This window comes from Lepisosteus platostomus, chromosome 7 (genome assembly GCF_059453375.1).
Source record: "Lepisosteus platostomus isolate fLepPlt1 chromosome 7, fLepPlt1.hap1, whole genome shotgun sequence".
Classification (NCBI taxonomy): domain Eukaryota; kingdom Metazoa; phylum Chordata; class Actinopteri; order Semionotiformes; family Lepisosteidae; genus Lepisosteus; species Lepisosteus platostomus.
This window is the reverse complement of record NC_142617.1, coordinates 40,768,080-40,791,333: the sequence shown is the minus strand read 5'-3', so window position 1 is coordinate 40,791,333 and position 23,254 is coordinate 40,768,080. Positions and strand designations below refer to the sequence as shown.

Genomic DNA, 23,254 nt, shown 5'->3' with positions numbered 1-23,254 from the left:
GTCTCTGCGAGGCCAGCCTCTATCAATAACACTTGGGCAACTCCCCTCTGCCTCTGGGGGCAGTGAGAGGGTACCCAAACAATTAATCATACTGTTAAAGATCACTCTGACCAGATTGGCAGTGGTTTGAATAAAATGGTGCTGATGAATTACTTGGCATCTCAGTACCTCACACAAGCCAAACACACATTTATTTTTCTACTGTATGTATATAAACTACAAATTAACATTAACAGCCAGTTTTGTAGAACCTGTCATGTCAGGATCTGCCATTGTCTCAAAGGGAAGTTCAGTCTCTTGCTCAGGCCTACACAAAAGAAATCGGTAGCCACTCATGGCTCGAACTGACAACGTCCAGAAAGTAAATCTTTTCCCTTATCTTCTGTGAAGTCCATCTTCATTAAACACCGCATTTAGTTGAGTCATGTAATGAAGACCTCGGAATGGAAACCAGAAGGCACCTTGGCCCTTTAGGCCTGGAGATGAGAAGTCTTGTCCACCTGTTAAACAACTAACCACAGAGGAATGCTACAGCCTGGAAGGCAACAGGCGTGTAGCACCTCATCTTCCTGCACTTCTCCTGAATCCATGAAATTGAGTCTGGAGTGGACAGAAAGGTGCTCAACTGCAGCTCTAAAACACTTCTCAACAGCCCTTCAAGCCAGATTGGATTCACTGCAGTCTAAATAACTCCATACAGTAAATCCCACCACACTCTCGCCCGCGCAGTCTTAACTGCATTAGGATCATTCCAGCCAATCAATTAAGTACAATAAGCTCTAGGGAACAGATTGATTTCTGCAAGAGCTACAAGTACTGGGAGTTTGTATCTTCCCTATCTGGTGATCCGTTTTTGCTAAGAATTTTTTGTTCTTAAATAAAACAATCCCCACCACTTCATTTTGTAAGAGTGCATCCAAAAGCATCTACTTCACCCCCCCCCCCCCTTTTGACACTGCTGGGTCAGCTCTTAAGGTTTTCTGATTAAAATTCTGAGCAGCTCCAAAAACATAAAAATAAAAACACATGCACTGTGAAAATGAGAGACGGATCTTGACGGACAAACATTCTGAGAAAGAATGCACTGCCTTCCTTCGCCTGTATTGAGTATACAGTGAGTGTAAATGAAGATATGTAGAATCTGCTGCTCCCATCTTCATATACACACTCTTCCCAACCCTCTGATTGTGCACCAGCTCCCTGTAGCTGCTTAATGCAAAGGTCACAAAATGGGCACAACACTGCCTTCCTGCCTGGGCTTCCTTCCATTGTTTCACTGTGTGGTTTTCCTTTTAACCCTAACGGAGCCCTTCTCCTTCTTTCTACCCCCCCAAACACAACACACACACACCCACTCGAGCTGCAGCTGCTCACAGCAGGTGCCAGCCTGCCCACGCTCTGCGCACCTGAGGGCCGGATGGGTCTCTCACCCGATCACACTCGCACCGGGCATCGACTTCCTTCCCAGACCGGCTCGGCGCCACCACATCCAGCCCCCTGGTACTCGAAGCGTTAAAACCAAACGAAGCCCAGTGCATACTAGGGCTGACCACACAAGGTGGAATAACGAGGAGTGCCTGGGAAAGAAAAGTGAAACGGACCTCCCTGGTGTTTCTACGGCCTTGAGAGTCTGTGTTCAGGCTCCCACTAGTTAAGGCCACGGTGATCAGCAGAGGCCTGTAGGGGTGATTTATGGCACCTGGGCTACAGTTCAGCTGGAGCAGTTTAACGGTTTTTCATGCCGCACAGCACAGGTGTTTCCATTGTGCTTTTGCCATTGTTTAAAGCCTCTATCTGCCGTGGCCTCAGTTAATCACTGAGGATCAGAAACGGTATAAAGGAGGTGACAGAATCCCTGCTCACATCTGTGCATAGGGTTGATTACTGGTAACAAATCAATCCCAAAATCTTGGGGATGTTTTTTTTTTTAAGGATCCCAAACGAACTAGCAGGGAAAAAAAATAACCAAACACAAGTTCCGCTTACTTTTCTGTACTTCAGAAAACAAAGTGTGCCCAGTCATGCGTTTTGTGGTTAAACGTTTTTTTTCCCTACAGACGGATCCACAGTATAAGTCTTACAAGCAGGTGACTTTTTGGTCAATCTCACTGTATTTCACAGTATACGCAGATTTTGTCTTTGGTTTTTTTGGTTGCTACAGCATTAACACATCTGGGGGATGCTTTAATTCTAAATTGAACCTTTTTCAATGCTTTAAGATCCTTCTTTCTGCAGTTTTGCACTTTTTTTTTGCAGTTTGTTCTTTGCACTGTAAAAGTCTTAGTTTGCACGTTCAGAAACCCAAATTAATGCTGATTTATTCTCCTATACCACTTTCGGTTGAACAGCTTGGTACACATTTTTTGGATAAGGGTCTACAGCAGCTCATTCCTGAAATCAGGTTTGTCTTTGTATAGGACATGATCACTTCCAGGCATCTGCCAAAGCAACACAAAACAAAAGGGTTTAGAAAGGAGATGCGGCCAATTGCCCCACCTATGGTATCCTCGCAGAACAAGATGAGCACTAAAACCTGGTCACCTATTTGGGCAGGTGGTAATATGGTTGCTTCATTATATATCGCATATGAGTCTGACAGAGGAAGCCATTGTATTCCAGAATATCCAAAGGTATTAAGTAAGCCATGCCTGAGATTTTACCTGCCAGAGATACCTTATTTAGTATATATGGCCTGGTGATAAATTCAGTGTGAATAGTAGACAACGTGGTGGTGGGGATGAGTCTATATTGTCCTTTAAACTCATGGGTACTCAAAAATGGGTACAGCACAGAGTCATTAGTGAGTCATTCCACACAGCTCACCTTTTCTGAGCATCTTAGAAAAAGAACAACTATAGACAGAGTAGCAATCATATCATTTTAATATACAGGCCCTCTTAAAATTGAACCCACAACCTCTGTACAAAGCCCAAACAATTCTGTAAACATTTCAGAAGCATAAAACAAACAATTACAATTGCAAAAGAAAATGAGAAGTATAGAAGCATTCCATTAAAATTTGTCTTTGTATAGGCAAAATATACTTTTTTGTATAAACACAAAGTACATGATGTGCTTTTAGCATTTGTACGTTAGCTGCATTACAATAAAAACGTCTAAATATAAATGCCAAGTTTGCCGAGGTTTTCCTAGTGGAACAACATTGATCTTTCACTATTGCTCTGATTCACAATTGAGAATTCATGTACAACTGCTGATATAATATGAAGATAGCCATCAGGATCCCCAAATGATTTAATAAGACACTATTTTTAAAGTGCATTCTGGGAAGTAATGTTAAAGGGTTTATATATACTAAAACCTGTGCACTTGCTCACAACTTTGTGACCTCAACTTTGTAAATGCACCTGAGACACACAACACATCCATTCTGCACAATGAACACAAATTACAACTGCAATTATTGAGTACATGGAACTTGTAGGGAGCTTTGTACTTTATTTCACATCTGCCCAACTGCTGAACAGACGCTCACGCCAAGGTCATAGGTTGTGACACGGCTGAGCAAATGTCCAGAGTCTCCCAGACCATGTCAGGCATCTGCTTATCTTCCCAGTGTTGTAATCTGCTGTGCAGAACGTAACTTTGCTAGCACAACCAAATTGTGTTAAATGATTAGGGGATCCTGAAACATAAGCAAAGGTGTACACAAAACCTTTCAAACACAACTTTGTAAGATCAGAACGCTCCACATTGAAATGTCACCTATTTAATACCCTGTATTGAGTAAACATATCCTGATTCATTCCTGCTTAAGACAGGTTTATTCTCAACTTTGTGGGCAACGTTAAAAATTTCAATTTATACTAACGCCACCTGAGACAGCTGCTCACCACCTTTTCATTCAAAACCCTCTAGCTACCTACAATTTGGGAAGGGAAGGCAGATTTTCATGTTAAAAAGCATTTTTCGCAATTGCATATACCAACCACCCAACGTCAGATAACTTCACACAATTGGTTCGATTGCCAATTCTCCAGTCCCTGGGAGCAACGTGCACTCTTTTTACTCCACACCTCAGAGCATGACCATGATCTAGCCGAGACACCCTAGACTCTCGCTGAGAAGGTAAGGATTACACACAAATTCACTGCCCTGTGCACATGAGCATGTGAGGAAGCCGGCTTGTATACTTTTCTCCCTGGAGCAGAGGTGAGCCCTCTCTCCGAACTCCAGCTGCAGTCAGTTGTGTAATGCAGGATGTAAGCCACAAAAATTTCAGAGACCTTAGCAATCCACATAACTCAAAGAATACGATTTGGAACAGAATAGGAGAACATGAGATACAGCGTTCTAAAGGAACATTATACGATATTTAAATAGTGAGAAGCAAACCATCTCCAAACTCACATCTCTGGATGGCAGTGGGCATATAAAATTTCAAAATAAATTCCTTGCGTTTCTTTGGCACAATTCCATCCTCCCAGGTATGGCTGTATCTGGTGGTGCTAGGCACCTGCACGGCGACCTCTTTTTATTTTGCCAGAGCTTGGCAACAGCTCCCAAACACCAGGCAAAAACATGGAGAGGGTTTTGTCAAACCACTGCCTTGAACGCATTCCAGCTGGAGCAGGTTCACAAGTGGAATAACTTGAGTCGAATTTCATTACTAGCTTTTACATACAGCAATTTAAGACTCTCTGTTGAATCACAGCGCAAAGGATCAGCTTATACTGTATTCGCCTCTGGAAACACCACTGAGCAACAAGCACGTTCCCGTTTTCAAACACTACTTGGCTGTCAGAAAGCAAAAGTATGAGATAAGGCCGATCCCAGCCTTCTCAAAATATCTGCTCGTATAAAAAATTCTGAATTCTGTGCTGCATCATCATGTTCAGGCTTGGAAAACTAAGAAATATAGACTTATTCCAAGTCAAGGGATTGGAATGAGTCTCACAGTTCAATACACCATCTCTTCTTTTTACAGTGTACTGATTGTATTGAATCACCACTGATTTGACAGGAATACTGCATGTCAGACACTGTGTGCCCTGCAATGTGATGAAAGGAACAGCATGCAGATGAGTATCTGACCAAATGTTTTAAAAACTGATGGCAAGACAACACCATTCTGAATGGGTTAAAAGTGCTGGCTTTGTCTCTTTTAGAAAGTCATTGTAAACATCAGCAGAGCAAAAGAACCACTTTAAATAATACTTTAGTCCACAAAAGAGTTAACATGCAAAGCAAGACACACACAAGCAAAAAAAAAAAAAGATAAACGGCATAATAAAATTCTATCAAGAATGTTAAATTATTACTTTGGAAGGGTCTTGGTGGAAAAAAAGGATATAGTTTTGTTTTCACAAAAACAACCATAATCCCTCATATGCATATGTAGCATCAAACAGGACAACGATGAAAAATCAAAGCATATTAAAATTAATTAAATAATAACATTAACAATATAGAGCATCTCTTAATCTGCTACACTTGTGCTAGGAATGCTTATGATAAACATGCTCTATACACTCCAAAAAACACCCCTTGCCCTTTTCTTCTCTTCTCCGATTCTAAGAAGAAATCGTTTTTTTAGAGGGTGGGGATTTCCTCTCCCCCAAACATGTTTAGCTAGGACGCTTTTCATCCACAGAGACCGAGACAGATTAGACAACCGAGCTGTCCGAATTCTTCAAACCTCGGAGCAGGAACTGTCCCAGAGTCCAGTCTGGGATTCCGGCCCATGACTAAAATTCTCCATGGTGTGGAGGACAGGAGACCGACATGATAACGTCAGCAGCTGACATGTTCCTAACCAGCATTTAAGTTTTACAACATAAATACAACTGACTTTGTCATGTGTTAACGGTGTTCCCCATCTGTGCGGGGCAAGAAACACCACAGCAGTCTCTCATGTTCTCCATGTGAAATGATTTAAATCCTAAAACTACCGTGGCCCTGAAGAAGCCAGGGGTCAGGTTTTGTGGGTGGGATGGCCAAATAAGGATGGAAAGGGAGGAAATGTCCTACTTGTGCATTTAGTGCCTAACCCCCGCCCCTCAGTGTGCTTGTGGTACACAGTGATGAGAGAGCACACCAACCACCACTTAGAAATCCTCAAGAAATATGGTCAAAAACAGCCCGTTCATCACCATCACAAAGGACAGAGAATATTAATGGTATTATGCAATTTAACTTTCAGCAGGTTCATGTAATGGCTGTGCCGTTCCATTTTTTGCTGGTGCTCAGATGTTCGGAACAGCTGGTCCGTTGTCAGAACATCTGCCACGACAAGGCCAGTGTTTGATACAGTAGCCTGTATTTAACACCAGAGGGTGCTGGTTAGTGTTCTGAAGTGTTAAAATAAGCAAACCTGAACATAGTGAGGTTGTTGAGTTTTTCCACTAAAAACTCGAAGCTGCTATGCTTTGTGCTTTGTATTGTGTCGATTGAGTATACAACCTCAGCATGAAGGCTGCTCAGTTCAATACCAGAGATCTGGGCAAGAAAGTCAAGACGGGAGTTCCACCTTTCTTTATGTACTACTGTACCTTCCTCCCCTGTGGTAATCATATAGGTAATCAATCCAGCAGATCCTCCTATTCAAAGTAACAGACATAAATAAAGCAACTGCTTGTGCAGAGTCTCTCTCAAAGAGGTACACAGATAGTCTGTTGCACAGATGGGTCTTGAACCAGAAACCTCTTAGCATCAAGCGTTTGAGTGTAATCATTGGACCAACCAAGCCTTCTCATTAGCCTAGAAATCGGTGATGGTTTTGTTAACCAACCTAATAACATTCACATTCATCTTCTATCTCAAACAAATGGAATAAGATATATTTATGGTCTGCTTGAAACTTTGAGAAAGAGCAACTGCAATTTATAAAATTGATCATTCTTAAAACTTCTTAAACAAAGGAGTTAATTAAACAAAGTCAATCTTAGAAAAAAATCCTAAGCGTTGTGTCCAGTTTTTGTCAAACACCTTGCAGCATAAAGTACTTTGTGCATAGATCATTTTTGCTGTTCAAATGGGAAATTAATCTGATAGCAATACTACTTAAAATTTTTCAAATACAAAAGAAATTAACAATGCCAGCTATAAGAAACAGGTACAACAACAGTCAAAATAAATATTGTACAAAGTGGTAATGTACTGTCTAGTTATACAAAGAACCCCATCTTTTAAGTGCTGATAAACATTACTACGCGCATGTACGGAGACTAAAAGGGAAAAAAACACAATAAGATACAAAAGTTCATAAGGCTAAAGGTTCAAAGGAGAGTCGAAAAGACAGCACAGCTCACTCCAACCATTCCTCATGAGAAAGGCAGTGGAGAGTTATTTGTCAGAGACGATTTAGAAACTTTAACATTTTGATAAGACTATGCACCAGATCTAGTTCAAGGAGGTTAGCCACTTCAGCATGCGTAGGCTGCAAAGGAACAAGTAAAGGTTTATTCCATGCTGAAAAGAGAAGAAAGGAAACACAAAAAGAAGGCTCCACAGCCGAAACGTTATGTTTCTTTTCTTCTCTTTTCAGCATAGAATAAAACTTTCCTCGTTCCTATGCATCAGATCTGCCTTGTTTAGCACACAAATATCAATTTTAGGTTAAAAGATGGTTCCTTGCACACAACACATATAGGGGCCACAGGATAGATGTTGGGGATCTGCACTCTGAACTGGAACATTGTGGGTTCACATCCCCACTGCTGTGAGATCCTCGGAAGAGGTACCCCAATAGCTCCTTTCCACCCAGCAGGGAAAGCAGGAGCCAGCATTGCTGGGGGTGACCCTGTCATGGACACCAGAGGTGTGACCCCAAAGGACCTTGTACAAAAGTCCTCTCAAAACCGTGACAGGCGCTAAAAAAAACTGCTAAAAGACTGAAATCAGGCTAAAACTAAAGATTTTGTAGATCACATTTTTTTTGGTCACATTAGCATTTTTCATTCAGGTATTGAGAGTGCAGCACGTTTTGCACAAGAGCAAAAATGAATAAATGAAACATAGGCAATCCACCTGAGTCGTGTTCATGGATCGTGGAGGATTTGTTCTTTAAAAAGTTGACCTTGATGGTCAAGGCATCGGGCTGTGGAACAAACTTGGCAAATCACACCATGTGCAAAAAAAAAAGGGTCAGCCCACAGCAGAAACATCAAGGTATGAAAGTTATAAACGGTCATGTTCAATGGCTTCATCCCAAATTAACATATCACCCACCAAGATGCAACACACATCTGGAACCAGGGACTGCTACAGAGCTGGTCTCCACTCTTTCCAGGGAGTTCCAGGGGTGGTGAGGTCTCAGTACGACACTTTTACTTAACACTAGGTTCTAAAACACCAGAAAAATCTGTTGATGTGGGAAGCCAGTTCGTCCCCAACGGCAGTGATAGAAGTCAAGCCCAATTTCCCCTGTAGTCCAGTCCGTGTTCTGACATTTTGGAGGTCAATTACAAGAGCAAGGTCCAGAAAAATACTTTTTTTTTCATTACAGTAAACACGAAATTCCACAAAGCAATGCAGATTTTAGAAAGAGGAAAAAAAAGTAGATGACACCTCTTTGAACACCTTACAGCGAGGGGTTTGGAGGCCTTTAAACCAGGTGGCACAGAAGCCACAGACAATAATACTTTCGCATTAGGGCACTCCAATATGAGCAGACTGAGGTTTGGTTTTATGAAAAACATAACTCGGAGGGCTATTTTTCTACAGGCATTTCTCTAACACCTGTACAATGTGCAATACCGCTGTATGGTGCTTCTGTGGCTTCTGCCTATCTTTGCACATAACCGGTTGCTAGCAGTCAATTATCACCTTGAACTCTGACAGGTACCCCTGAAACTGCACGGGCAGTCATTCCTGTTGCTAACACTCAGCTCTCACTATCTCCGTGCACATCACAGGAAACTCATTGGGTGATTTTTACAACACATCTTTGATGTGTTTAGATTTTGGAAAGAATCTGTGGAATTAACGGCACAACACCTCCTGTTTTTTTTTTTTATAACAGAGAAGATAGCTTCTTCTCCAAAAAACAGTGCATCTTCTCTGTCTCTGTCACTGCAGGCCCAGTCTTGAATTCCCAATGCAAGCCAGAAAGCACTGCTCTGCAGAAACATAGGCTCATAAATACTCATGATTTTAAGGGCAACATGTTGATACAATAGCCACACGCCACCAAACTGGCTCAATAGATACAGCACGCTTCTATTGTTTTACTTTTGGAAAGCTTGACCTTTGCCAGGAAGGACCTGACAACAAACAGCTTTGGAATGAGATAAATATTTGCCTCTCTGCAGACTATTGCATGAAGGGTTCCAGTCACAAGTGTCAAAATAAAATTAACTAGCATTTCTTACATGTCAGGATCTTCAAATAATTTAATACAATTTATCTACCGAAACCCAGCATTCTGGAAATGATTTATAAACGTAATCATGCACCTGTCATTTCACAGACTATGACACCCGCCCTTCATCGTAAAACCAAACTGCATCCTACATCATGATAAACAGTGCACATGTATAGAGAGCCCATGGTCTGTGAAGTACTTCAGCTCTTTTAGGAAAAAGCAAGGCCCAGGAGCAGGTTCATATTTCTAAATTACATTTCTACCCATCAGTATCGGGTAATCTTAGCATAATTGACTGTGAGGTTCTACAGGGGAACAGCTCTAAACTGCGGGGAAATAAAGAGGAAAGGCTGTAATTCTGACAGGATGCCTCTAGTGAATTTTAAACCAGTGTTCTCAATCTGGTTGATGTCGTTGAGCCATTGCACTTTACAGGTAACTGGAGATCCATTCGTCTTAATCAGCCAACAGTTACACCCTCAATAAGAGCTGTGGTGAGCAGAGAGGAATTAGGATAATTTAAGGCTCACAATGATTATTGCTCATATAGGACTAACAAGAAAGCCATTTATTTAAAAGCAAGGGTTTAAAAACAGGGCTCCTTGCACCATCATTAGCAATGCTGGGCTCAGCACTAAAGACATCACAAATTATGCCAACGTCAGAGTTAACACTGTGTCATTCGTGAGGCTGGAGTGATAATAAAACATCAGTATAGCTGTTACAAACGACTAGCTGTATTGCAGTTCTGACTACACGAGATGTTTATCATTTTCTATTAAAATGATTCTTTTAACACCTAAGCATGTACGCCGTAGTTCTACTTTAAAATAAAGCACTTGATTTCAAAGAGTCCAAAAAAATAATTTCCTTTTAGAAAGCAAGCCAAGCAAAAACGAGTCAAGAAATATGTTTTTCTTGGGAATAGTGTAAGCATTTTCGCCTTATGGCAATACAGAACTCCTCTTCTAGCCATTGAGCTCCTGAACTGAGTTCTCTGAAAACCAGGACTTCAAAGCCAAAAAATAAGTACGCACACCTTGACCTGAACTTCCCTTGGGATCTTGGAAGGAAAGTTAAGGAAAGTGGTGAACCGACATCCTTGCACACAGAAAGAAAGACATCAGATTCCTCTGCATAACTCCAAGATGAAAATGGGAGACAAAAAAACATTAACTGAAACAACCAGAACAATGGCACATTTTCTGTCTGGAAAACTGTACTATAGGAAAAATAAAAACCCAGAATTTCCGGTTCCTGGACAGTTTTCTCTTGAACACCCGAAACCGATGTTCTCAGCGCCTGTTCCTTTCAAACGGACGAGGGGTCTTCTCAATGGCAGCGGGGTTTCATTGCAAATCTCCAACCTGCCTCCAAGGGCAACAAACTCATCTCCTCATGACAGCTGTGCCTTCTGCTAACGCCGAGTCACACAGCTCTGTAAGGGTCCTACAGATTTTACCAAGAAAGCAATTCAGAACAAAAAAAAGTTGTTTCCAAAGGCCGACCAACCAGTTGCCCTCTGGGGTAGAAAGAGGTTGAAGACTCCTACTGTCAGTTCAGACAGTCTTCTGCCTTTCTCACCTTCACTTAAGCACCAAAAATGTAACACCGCCGCCCATGAAGGCTCTGGGCTCCACGAGTGTTGCTGTCAAACTCCACCCCTGATGTCCATCATCTGCAAGAAACAAATTCCTCCTCTTTCCCAGACAGCTGCAGCCAAAAGGAAAGCATCACTGAAGCCAGTGCCTGTGACCCATCCCCTCCCCCTCCCCTGCCCCCTAACCCCCTTGTGTGAAGGCCAGGTTTGGCCAGCAGGCAGATGATTGTCAGCAATACAATAAAAATGGCCACAGGTTCGCATCCGAGTCCACCTGACGGTCTAGATTTCTCCTCTACGTCTTCTGAGGATCAGGGGACAGAGGTCCTGGCGTCCCAGAGCCGTCCATGTTGGACACAGGCAGCTGCATGTGTGTGTTGAGTACAGAGGGGAACTGAAACAGCATTGAAAACAACAAGACCACGTCAGCGAAAACACCACCCCAGAGCACACGATCACAAGGAGAGAAGATCATCAGATGTACAAAGTGTATTGCTACAGTACCAACTGTTAATCAGCCTACTGAATTGACCTTGCTTATGTCTGTTTAATACAATGACGGAGCACCTGATACAAAGCTTGTGATTTGCTGCAAATGTTACTGTATTACTGTGAATTCTTGCAGTGAGTAATGCAAAACAAGTTTTCCTGATGCTCAGTATACTGTATTACTGGATACCAAGGTATCCCGATAAATACTGAAGAAAATTACTTTCTGATGTGTATCTTTAGACTTGCAGTTTAACAACTTGATGTGAGGAAGTGTTAGCCCTTTGTGATCATTTGCCACAAAGCTGGTCTACAACATTGTGCTCCCAGAGAGGTCTGTTTGCACTTTTCTAAAACCAAATGGTAACTAATGCATGCCTCACTGTGGTCCTCCTCATTGTGTAGTAAATGAACACTGCAGTTGTATTTTTGACAGCAAACTGAGTCTGGCCCAGTCTCACCTGGAACAGGGTGTGCGCCCCCTGTCTCCTGGCGGGGCTGAGCGGCGCCACCGGGCTGAGCGTGCTCCAGAAGTGGATGTTCGAGAGCAGAGGGCTGGGAGTCAGTAACAGGGTGGGGGTCTGTGGAGGTAGCGGGGGTAAGCAAACAGAGCTTTAGCACCAAAATCAGAAAGGGTCTCCCAAGAGCCATTCACACCCAAACTGCATTTCTGACCACTTTTCGCAAACGGCTCGAGACTTGTTATAGCCAAGCACGTCATGTAGCCGATACCTTTACACATGACTACTGCAGGTCTGGATTAATCAACAGCCCCCAGGGCACTAGCAGAGCCCCAAGCTAATCATGAAAACAGCCCTGGTTTTTGGCTCAGCGGACAACACAACCGAGACCAACGAAACCAAACATCTGGAATTCTCAGATGGTGCTGCGTCGAACTTTCGAGCCAAGCTGGGCTTGAGGAGATGACGTCTGTCGAAACGCAACCTGTCCAGTAAGGAAAACAACTGAAATGGGGCCACACTCATGGGACAATAAGAAAGTCACTTTCTGTATTTCCATGAGCCTGATCAAATCCTAATACAGAGCCATTTTTTGAACTCCTAATAGGACTGAAGCTCACGCACAGAGTTGAGGGGAGATGGGAGGTCTTTGTGTGCGAAGGTGGCTATACGGGATAAGTAACCACCATTTCTCTTGGACAGTCGTTACTTTCAATTCACATTTTACCCACACAATATACCACCATCTATGAATTGGCTTCATTACTCTGCTCTCCTCCCCACTGATAGCTGATGCGTGGTGAGCGTTCTGGTGCACTATGGCTGCCGTCGCATCACCCAGGTGGATGCTGCACATTGGTGGTGGTGGAGGGGAGTCCCCATTACCTGTAAAGCACTTTGAGTGGAGTGTCCAGAAAAGCGCTATATAAGTGTAAGCAATTATTATTATTATTATTATTATTATTATTATTATTACTTGTACTTATCAGTCTGTTAAGTGAAAGCTTACTGCACTGTCTCCCTGGATGGGAGACCTCCTGGGAAAGCTAAGGTTGCTGCTGGAAAAGGTGTTAGTGGGACCAGTAGGGAGTGCTCATCCTGCAGTCTGTGGGGGTCATAATGCCCCAGTATAGTGTTGGGGACGCTATATTGTAAAAAGGCACTGTCCTTCACATGGAAATGTATAACCGAGGTCCTGACTCTCCACTATTCATTAACAATCCCAGGGCACTGAAAGGATTAGGGGTGTTATCCCAGTGTCCTGGCAAAAGTTCCCCCTGGCCTCCTTATAATTTTATGAACTGGCCCTATCACTCTGTTCTCCACCCCACTGATAGCTGTTGCATCATCCAGGTGGGGCTACACACTGGTGGTGGTGGAGGAGAGTCCCCAATACCCTCATAAAGAGCTCTGAGCGGGGTGTCCAGAAAAGCGTATGTAAGTGTAAGCATATACAGTATACTGAGAACTGCACTTTGAGTAACGTGCCATTATTCCTTACCCCTGTTAAGGTTGTCTAGGTCAGTTGTCATTGGTGATCAGAAGACAAAGTAACTGTTTATATAAGTTTAACATGAGTACAGTGGCTCTTGAAAGAGATGGATATGCAGATCAGGCAGGGGGATAAACCATGTCAGATGAACGGAGGCAGTGAGCTATTCAGCCGGCCTCATCACGAGATGCTGTCTGCTTCTGCTCAAAAAAAGATTAGATTTCCAATGTTTCTAAATGAATGTCGTCTTGACCTTCAAGCCAAGACAACCATATGACAGACTCTTGACATGAAAGCAGCACCAAGTGATGTCCCTGACAATGGCCTCCAGGGATCTTAGAACAAAAAACATGGGGAATGGAAGGAAGTACTCTGCAGCACTTTTCAACACATTCTGTGGGCCACGTGGGCCAGTGCTGCCACCTAGTGTACAAAACACATCTCTAGAATGTCTGGAAACTAGTTCCCAAGCTCTAATTCAAAACCTACAGTCAGTCGCTTTTTTCCTCAGGTACAGTTGGCATCAGAGAACGGATGAGACTTAGAAACTGCAAGGCCGATAGCAACCAGACTCTGTGGACAGACCCGTTTACACAAAGACCAGCGTGTGCTGATGGGAAGGGAAAGACCTGAGTAGAACAGGGAGAGAGTAAAGGTGCCACAGGAATGGATGCTTGTGTGTTCTGGCTCTGCGTGGGCTGGCGGCGGGCCACGCTGACCTGCAGGAAGGCGGGGGTGAGGGAGGCGGTGGGCAGCGAGGGGCTGGCCAGGCTCGCGGGACTGAAGTCGCCGCTGGTCACCACGAGAATGGGCGTCAGCTCCAGGCCCTTGGGTTTCTTGGCCTTGCCGCTGTGACTGCTGCCCCCGCTGCTGCTGAGGCCCGGGGACCTTTCCGCCTCCCACTCGGGGCCGCTGGCCTCCTGGGACGAAGGAGCTGGCTGCACCTGAAGGACAGCGACACGGAGAAGAGCGGGATGAATCCCGGAGGAGCTGACCGCCGTAGAGGAGCGAGTCCTCCGACGTGAGTCCTGCCATAAACTGAGCGGTCACCGAAGCTGGCGCAAAGCGATAGAGACCGATGTCGCTGCTGGACGCAAAAACACGCTTCTCAAACATGGCAGACATACATGCGTTACTATTAAGGTGACAAATGTGCACAGATGGGATGGCAGCAGACTGAAATGTCAACAGCACCTGAAACAACATCAAACCAGGCCAGCACCAGGCCAGCAACCCATGGAAACAACCATAGCACATGAGATCTGCCCTACACAGCCCCAGGCAAAGATGCTGTCTGCAGCTGGATACTGTAAATGAATGAATCCCACACTAGTATCAGTGGACTCAATCCCGTGCTATTGGCATGCAGCACAGACTCGTGACAGATTTAGAAACCACTGGAGTGAAAGAACATCCTCAAAGCACAATTCAAAAAGCATGCATATTTCACATCTAGGAACAGCTCTGTGGACAATGTTTGATCTTATACCCCCATTTACATTTACTGATCAGACATGTGCTCAAAATAAAAGGGGATAGCGTTTTGTGGATCATTATGGAAACACATACACAATGTGAAATTGCCACAGAACCATTCCGGCTGCTGATAACTGAGTACTTCAACACTTGTGCAGCCACTAGCTCTATCCACCTGTTGGTCCAGAGGCAACAACACTGAGAAGAGTGCAAGTGACAAATGCCAAGAGGACAGAAGCAGTTACCTGCAGTGGCACTTCAGAGGGCTGTGAGGAGATGGACTCGATGTCACTGTCAATCACCAGGTCCTGGATGGAGTCAGGAGCATTGGCAGGGGAGGGGGAACGGGAGGGGAGAGAGGGAGAGAAAGCAGAGACTGGGGGCGTGTTTGCACAGGCAGTGGGGGCGTGCGCCACTGTGGGTGGGGCCTCCTCATGAGAAGGAGGTGGACCAGAGTGAAGGGGAGAAGGGAGAGGCGGGGCCTCCCTAATAACCTCACTGTTTTTAGAGGTCAGGGCCTGCAGTGGGTGTGGCTTGCCAGGGGGAGTGGCCTGTTGATTGGCATCCAGGGACCCTGCTGGAGTCTTCCAAGAAGGCGTGGTCCCAAACTTGATGACAGACTGCGGCTGCTCCTGGCTGGCCTTCTTCTCGGCCAGTTTCTCCCCCGGGTTCTCCACCCTGATGGACTTGAAGAGCTGGGTGCCAGCCTGCAGGGAAGTCAACGTGAACGAAGTGTAGAGGCCGGAGTGGATGTAGTCGTTGCGGCTGGATGGCTTGTTAGAGCTTTGGGTCTTCTCCCCTGCGGCCCGGTTCTCCTTGTCTCTGGGGACAGCACTCTTCTCTAAGGGCGGCAGGGAGCCTGCACTGCCCCCCTCGACCGCGCCCTCTGCCCTGCCCGTTGAACTGACATCCCCACTCAGAATGTCTGGGTAGGACACAAAGCGGTACACAAACTTCTGCCCGTTCACCTTCTTAATAATGTTCTGCAACCAAAAACAAAAGAAAAACACCCATTTCAATCCAGAAATCCTTCTTCCCGGAAAAGAGAAAAAAAAAAGGCAAAAAAAACAAGTCACTCAATTTTACAGCGATCGGGCACCTCCCACAAAGCAGGAAACACAAAAAGAGCGCCACAGACACACGACGGGTAGGAGAGACAGAGCAGAGAAATGGGATTCATCTACAGTCTTGGTGGTGCTTCTTTCCATGCAGTGGCGCAAGGAATGGGGCTCCACTGCACCTTGTCGTAGTAGTAGCGCAGCGCGCGGCTCAGCTTGTCGTAGTTCATGCTGGGCTTGTTCTTGCGGACGCCCCACAGCCGGGCCACCTCCTCGGCCTGCAGCAGCTTAAACTCCCCGTCCCTGGAGGTCCAGCAGATCAGGTGCTCGTTGCTGGGGTCCAGGAGCAGCTGCAGCAGGAACTGCCACAGGGTCACCGCGCTGTCCATCGCTGCAGAGGGACAGGGGGGGGGGTGGCAGATTGCAAGTCGCATCTCAAATTGCCCAGCCGCTTTGCAGATGAAAGCAATTTCAAAGATCTAACACGGAAATTAAGTGACCGAGACCTCAGTGAGCACAAAAACGTATTTTGTTAACAGTTTGCTCATTGCCTAGAATGTATACGTCAGTTTCATTAACCAATTACAAACAAAGAGAGACCACAAGGATAAAGAATGAACTCAGTATCCAAGTCAGGGGGAAAAGAAAGAATAAATCACAGACACCAGGAACTTACTCAGCCTTTATAGTTTCAGTAAATGAACAGCAGCATGACTTACAACAGGCACGGCCAATTTGGTCCTTCAGAGACCAAATCCAACAGGTTTTACGAGTCACCCTTCATCGTAAATTTATGAAGACCTATAAAAGATATATGCTCTTGATTAATTTAGTAACCCGTTTGTTCAGGACTGGGAAGACAGCGAGGAATTCAGGGTTTCTTTCCAAAGGTCCATAAAGTCACTTGGCTTAACAAACGTTCTGCTTAAGTAGCACACTGTCTTCAGAAACTGACTCCTTAAAGCTGCTAGACTGTGGCTCTGAAGTAACAGGACTAGCCACCCCCTGACTTGTCAAAACAGTTGACCTTCTCACTTCAAAAGCTGCTGAAAAAAATTACACAATACAAAGATTTATTTTTTTACACTGGAACTGACCAGGGTGTCTGTGAACAGGAAATGCCCCCAGCCACCACGTCTCACTGTAGCGCAGTGTGTGGCCAGGTATAAATAGCATCTGTTATCGAGAGAGAGATGGAGGTAGACGTCCCTGAATGCGCTAAAAAAAAACAGCATTGCCCACAGACTGCAGAGGCTGAAACAGAGACAGGGCTGCAAGAGTTTTCTCTTCCCTAAATATACTGAACAATACGTTACAGTTACAATACTAAAGGCTGTAAGCTTCCAAGTTAAAAAATAGCCCTGTGCATGTAGCATGTTCTCTCTGAAAATTTTAGGCTAGAGCTTAGTATAACGTCGGCGTGCAGAATCAACAGCCAGAGGCCAAAACACCTGCGCTCTCAAGGCTGTGGTGTTGCAACAAGTTAGTTACCAGTGGAAAAAAAAGATCAGGCTCCCACTCTCAGCAGTCTAATCAGTTGCAAATGTCTGTAAAAGCCAACACTGGGCAATGGATCAGTCAAATGTAACTTATTTTCAATCAGCATAGCCTCACCCTCCTTCCTATTTTTCACTTTGCACAAGAGCTTGCAGCTTGCAAAATCTGAAGTTGTTCAAGCTGACATACAGTACTACGGCCTTCTCATAATACCCCCTGCCATATCACATCGGGCCAAAGGTTAAAAAACAAAATACCTGCTGTTCGCTGTGCTTTACCACACAGGCTTTTGCAAGAAAGATGGAAATCTTTTTTTTAACTCCTGACAAGTTACAACATGAACGCTTGTCTTCAGACTTGTAGCATACACCTCCGGTAAATGGTACTGAATTCCAGCTGAAACACGTGTTCACTGTAAATACCACCTATCAGCGTGTTTATGAAGTGCAGGCTTGCTCCAGCTGTGGCTTGGAGCCCTGCTCTGTTGTAGTTACCTTAGAACACTATTCAAGTCCATTCTGGTTAACACGTCTGTCAGTCATGAGACACCAGCACCTGGTATGTCAATTAAAAACCATTTGCTCAATATCTTAAAAAAGCCAATATGGTAGGTATGCACTAGGTCTCTCCACAGAAATGGAAGATCATTAAACCTGTAAGTGCTGAAATTGAGGAAAAGGCCCAATCATTGATCATGGACCAATCAATTCAGAGACTTTCAGATCCCTCTGGAACTTTGCCACACCCCCTCGCCTCTCCACTCCCAGCAGAGGCCGGGAATGTCCATGTTTCTCCTGGTAGTAGATCACACGGGACAGAAAGTGTGCATTTCAATCACTCTGACCCACAGCCAGGCATCAATTCCAATGGATTGGGGGAAAAAAGCACAGCCTTCACTAATAAAAATGTCTGAGTCGATGAACAAAGGTGTGAGAACCCACAAAATAAAATGATCGGGTTACATTAAAACAAAATAACCCTAAAGTTACACTGAAACAGTGAATCATTGTTAGAGAACATGTTAGAAAAACATGTCAAGCATACAAGTTTCTGTAGCACAGGGCAGAAGGCAGCAAGATGTTTGCTCTCTTGAAACTTTTGCTTTCAGACTTTGATCCTATTCAGTAGTCATTTGATCCCCAGCCTTCAATTAGATGAGTCTAATTGCAAAACAAAGACATTATACCCTTCAGTATCAATAGACTATAACAGCCACAGGTTTGTTGTGCTTTGATCAGCTGCTGTGGAACACTAACATAAGGTCTCAATGTCCAGCTTGTTCAGTTTTCTGACATCACAGACAATATCACACTGACGCACCAGCTCAGAATGGAGATATGGGTGTGGATGGAGAGAAAGAGGAGAGGTGGGAGTTGGGTATAAAATTTAAGGTCCAAAGCTCCTTCTTTATCTCTGGTTTTTGGTTTCATCCGCACCAATTCAAAACTTTCAACCATCAGTACAATCAGAGAGTCTCATTTGTACTTGCTCTAGTGGAAGTAGAAATGAGGGCAGCATGACTATGCCCTAGGCTAATGGGAATGTCATATTCAGAACTGTTAAGGGAACTTCATCTGTTTCAGCTTGGATTTTCCCCATATTGGCAACAATACAAGTGGGGTAACAAGTGGAAATTAAGATGTGGATCGCCCAGAACAGAAAATAGCCATCATGTCCTTACACCATGAACTGTGTGAGCCTGGGATGCAGCATCTTTTAAGAAACACCTTGATGAAATTTCGGGATCATCAAAATGCCAAAAGCCAAACACAACCTCACCAATTTAAAGCAAAGCATGCAGTCACTCAGCATTGTTAAAAACTGCACTGCACTTCACTCAGCTGTCTTTGGAAAAATGTCTGCACCAGTATGAAATAATAGCGGAGACAGAATTCCATGAAACAGACATCAGGGTACACTAATGCTTAGATATCATGTTCAATTTAAACAATCACTCCAGACCACATCAGCTTTGTATCCAAGGCAAAGCTTTTTATATTATAATTATGCACAAGCAGGAGAGATGTGAATCTCCCCCAATTCAGCAGGAAGGTAAATAAGACAATGGGATGACACCTTGAGATGTCTGAAGGCATGTCAGTTCAAAGCTGTTTCTTCACTATCTTAAAAACCCAACAGGTGTGCTGTACATTCAAACTCTCTGCAGAAGTGGAAGTCCAATAAACCTCATCCTGCTGAAATCTTACTATCAAAATAAAATTCCAAACTTATAAAGGATAAAATGGTAGATTCCAGAATAAATGCGTGACAAAACAGCAATAAATATCTTTTAATACTGAGAATACTGAGGACACTTAAGGTACAGTATGGCCCTTTCCAAGATCAGACATTGGAATAAGATGCCTTAAGACATGCATTTTAAGCTTTGCAAATCAGAATTCTGATAACCATAGGCTTTCTAGACACCATTCACTGGAGTGATGAAACCCAAAACAGAACCTGTTTTTTTTATTTTCACGAAGTCTTTAAAAGAGGTTTTGAATCTCCTACAAAATGTAGAGAATAGCCTAGAACTCGTTTTTGCTTAAGCATTTATGGGCAGAAGCTAAAAAGCTGTAAAATATATACAGAAATTACTTCACACTCCAAGATGACAACAACAGGCAGAATTGTAGAACGTCTGGTCTTTATCTTTATTGTTCTTTTTCGGTCATTCTTCCACATAACACGGAATAAAAGCGAGTCTTGACTTACCTTCTCAACAGCAGGACTTTAATCCGAAAGCGATGCTACGGACAGACCTCGCGAAACAAGGGGAGCATCTCTTCATTAGGAGTAGCCGGAGTCTGTAAATGACAGAGGTACAGAAAATGATTCAAAAAAGTTACGTAATCGACAGCAAACAACTGTACACGTAGAAAAAGAAGGAGGCAACAATTTACACGAACACTTTTTGCATCTGATTCACATGGATGCTCCTTAATATTTTCGAAAACAATTATTAGAAATAGCCATCACAATTTCCACGACCCGTACGTGTACTTTTTGACTGCTCAAAGGACATTTTTTCTCTCTCTCACTCTGTGTTGTCTGTAAGCATCTTAAATTATTAAGACAAATCTGCCCTGACTCACCCTACGGCCAGCTGGGATGCCGTTTGAGTAAAAATCCACACATTTATCTGACATGAAGCCACGCTGACACCAGTGGGAAAATCGCGGCACTGGCTGGATAAATGAAGCACAAATCAAAATACTGGATTTCAGAGGAAACACAAGAAACCATCAGGCAAAACACAACTATGTTAAGGCTGCTAATTAGTAAGTAAGCCAAAAACAATATTTATTTCAAAATGTTTGACAGTTGTCAAATCCCTATTATTATTATTCGAGGTGGTGCTAAGAGTTGCACCAAATATATATACGAATTAATATTCATGCAATGTTAGAGCACAGTTTTGCTTTATTATTTGTTCAAGCATTAAGACAAATATTTAGTAAAACTAACAGTTCAAAAACAAACATAAGACCTGCTGCGACCATGTGACCCCTTTTTTGATACCAGACGTACTTGAAAGTGGACAAGGTCCTACTTTTAATTACGCTTCTGGGTCTGCTGAACTTCTAAACAGATAAGGGGCAACCTCTGCCCCTGTACCAGCCTGGCGTGGCAGGAGCACCATAAAGACTTTCTCAAAAGCGCCTTAAAACTGGAACCCCACCCGCTAGAAATGACACTTTTAAGTTGTTTTTGTTGACGATGTTTTCTGTGAGTGCCTGCAAGTTTGCAGCGCACGACTTGTATAGTTGTTTGCTTCCACGGTCCTACGTTTTTCTCCCCTTCCTTCTTGCAAACGTAATAAAAACACAACATTACCAGACGGCGGGAGAGGGGGAGAGACTCGCCTATAACAGATCCTTGCTCAAGCTGGACACATCGCAAATCGCAAGAGAAGTGCAAAAATGAAGCAGCGGAGTTCCAAAGACGCACACGAAATAAGAAAGCTGAGCCTATGCAACGCGCGTCAAATACAATCCAAAGTAAAAAAAAAAGGTAGATCTGTCTTTAAGAACAGGAAATTAAAGCCAGTCTGAGATCACTTCCTTTTTTCTCTGCAATTCGTTCATGCACGCTTCTAGGTTATAAAACTGTATTGATTCCGCTACATCGCTGCAACTACCCAGACGGCTGCCGCTTACATATGGCTCTTAGTCTGCGAAGTTGCGGGCGTTAATGTCAAGAGGCACAACCACTGACAGGTTACCGCCATTTCAGATTGAAGATCATTGAATTGAAAAAAAAAAATCTAACAACCACTAAACAGCACAGCGCAGAGTTGGTCTCCACAGCACGCGTGCGTGGGAGGACCGCCGCATGAAAAATATGCATTTAGGAACAATCATCGCGTTAGACCACCGTCAAAGTAAAAAATCGTAGACATTTCCTGGTGTCTGGCAAAAAGCATTTGTTTGGATATTTTATAAACCACAATGAATCCGGTGATTGGTTTTCTTTTTACCTTTCCCTCCTCTTCCTCTGCACTTCAATATTACAATCTTCCTGGTTTATATTTTTGTTCACTTAATTTTCCAAAGGTTTCATTTCCGCCTCGAAAGATGCCGACAGCGCCATTTTTCCTCCGGGTCCTAAACGTGGGCGTATTAATATTTACTCACTGATATGTTTTACGCATTAACTCGTTTTGAACTGTGTTGTTTTGATGTTTGACCCCCTCCATGTTGTTTTGATATAATTAAAATCGGATTTAGATATAATTCACGAGCTGTCAAGCAATGTCATTCAATCAAACAACAGTTCTGACTTGTTGACTTGAGCACTGTGCATCTACAGTACATTTCCACCCGCCCCATGCCTCTTAAAGAGTATTTATCCCGTTCTTAATGAATCAAGAGAAGTGTTACCGATTAAACTACAATGACATTGTGGGTTTGTGTGTGCGAATGTAGACACCACAGCCAGCTACAGGTTGCCATTTTAAGGTACAGTACTGAATACTTTGAAGAAAAAAGATTAGATCTTTCTCTAGATGGCGCTGTTTATCTAACTTCTAGACTTTGGTGTTTGTTCGACAATATATAAATAAAAGTGGCTCCTTCTGAAGAAGTCAGTTTAGGAAACGACGCTCAATTTAAATGCCGAACTGAAGTCTAGATGTTTTAAAAGCACTATCCATAACGCAATGTTAAAGGCAGAACAAGTCTGTAGACGTCCTGTCAGAGGAGAACGCTACCTTGAATTTAAATTCAACAATACAGCTGTAGGAAATCCGTTGGAATTTGTAAATAAAAAACATCCTATCTAGTATTGACTCAGTTTTTGTGATAATTCTCATTTTATACTTCCACTTGAAGAGAAAATATATCTTTATATCTTTATTTTCTTTAGCTTTATTCTGTTTTAAATTGAGAAATGTAAATTGCGTATTTGGCGCACGATTAATTCTAACGGCTTCTTATTCTTAAAATTAGGTTATCCCTCTCCATGGGTGAGTAAAAAGACATTTGTTTTTCCAAAGCTTGTACTTGTATATAAACCATCTCAGCACACAATGGAGAACATCTTGTTGATATCTTGAATGTTTTATTGGTAATTCATTATCTATTTCCCTAAATATTTCATCCAATTTAAAATTTCATCAAGGATACCGTGCTTACATCTGCAAATTCGCTAAATAGAGCTGTAAGTCATTAACATTAGCTAATTCCTCCCCTTTGTAACTTTAAACTCAGCCTACATGCAAAATATCGAATCAGGCAGGCAAAATTATCCCCTAACCCACCTATTAACCAATATTTCCAACTATACAAAGCCTTTACAGGCACTTGCTTAGAGTTTACATCTGTGGCTCAACCTTTCAATAAAACCCCCCTTATG

The 23,254-nt window shown here is 43.3% G+C and overlaps 1 protein-coding gene across 9 annotated transcripts in view; it reads right to left on the bottom strand.

Annotated features, from left to right (window-relative positions):
- Positions 1 to 2,864: 2,864 nt before the first annotated feature.
- elk4 (ETS transcription factor ELK4) overlaps positions 2,865 to 23,254 on the bottom strand; it is a 31,991-nt gene continuing 11,601 nt past the window's right edge. Inside the window, exons 1-8 of one of the 9 annotated variants that reach the window (XM_088640354.1) lie at positions 21,879 to 22,285; positions 20,494 to 20,586; positions 20,114 to 20,205; positions 16,084 to 16,292; positions 15,089 to 15,826; positions 14,087 to 14,311; positions 11,876 to 11,995; positions 2,865 to 11,319 (exon numbers count right to left, since the gene is read on the bottom strand). In XM_088640354.1, coding sequence (XP_088496480.1) covers positions 11,221 to 11,319; positions 11,876 to 11,995; positions 14,087 to 14,311; positions 15,089 to 15,826; positions 16,084 to 16,290 — 1,389 coding nt within the window. In that variant the 5' untranslated portion in view covers positions 16,291 to 16,292; positions 20,114 to 20,205; positions 20,494 to 20,586; positions 21,879 to 22,285 and the 3' untranslated portion in view covers positions 2,865 to 11,220. The other 8 variants (XM_088640350.1, XM_088640353.1, XM_088640352.1 and 5 more) reach the window with 8 other exon arrangements.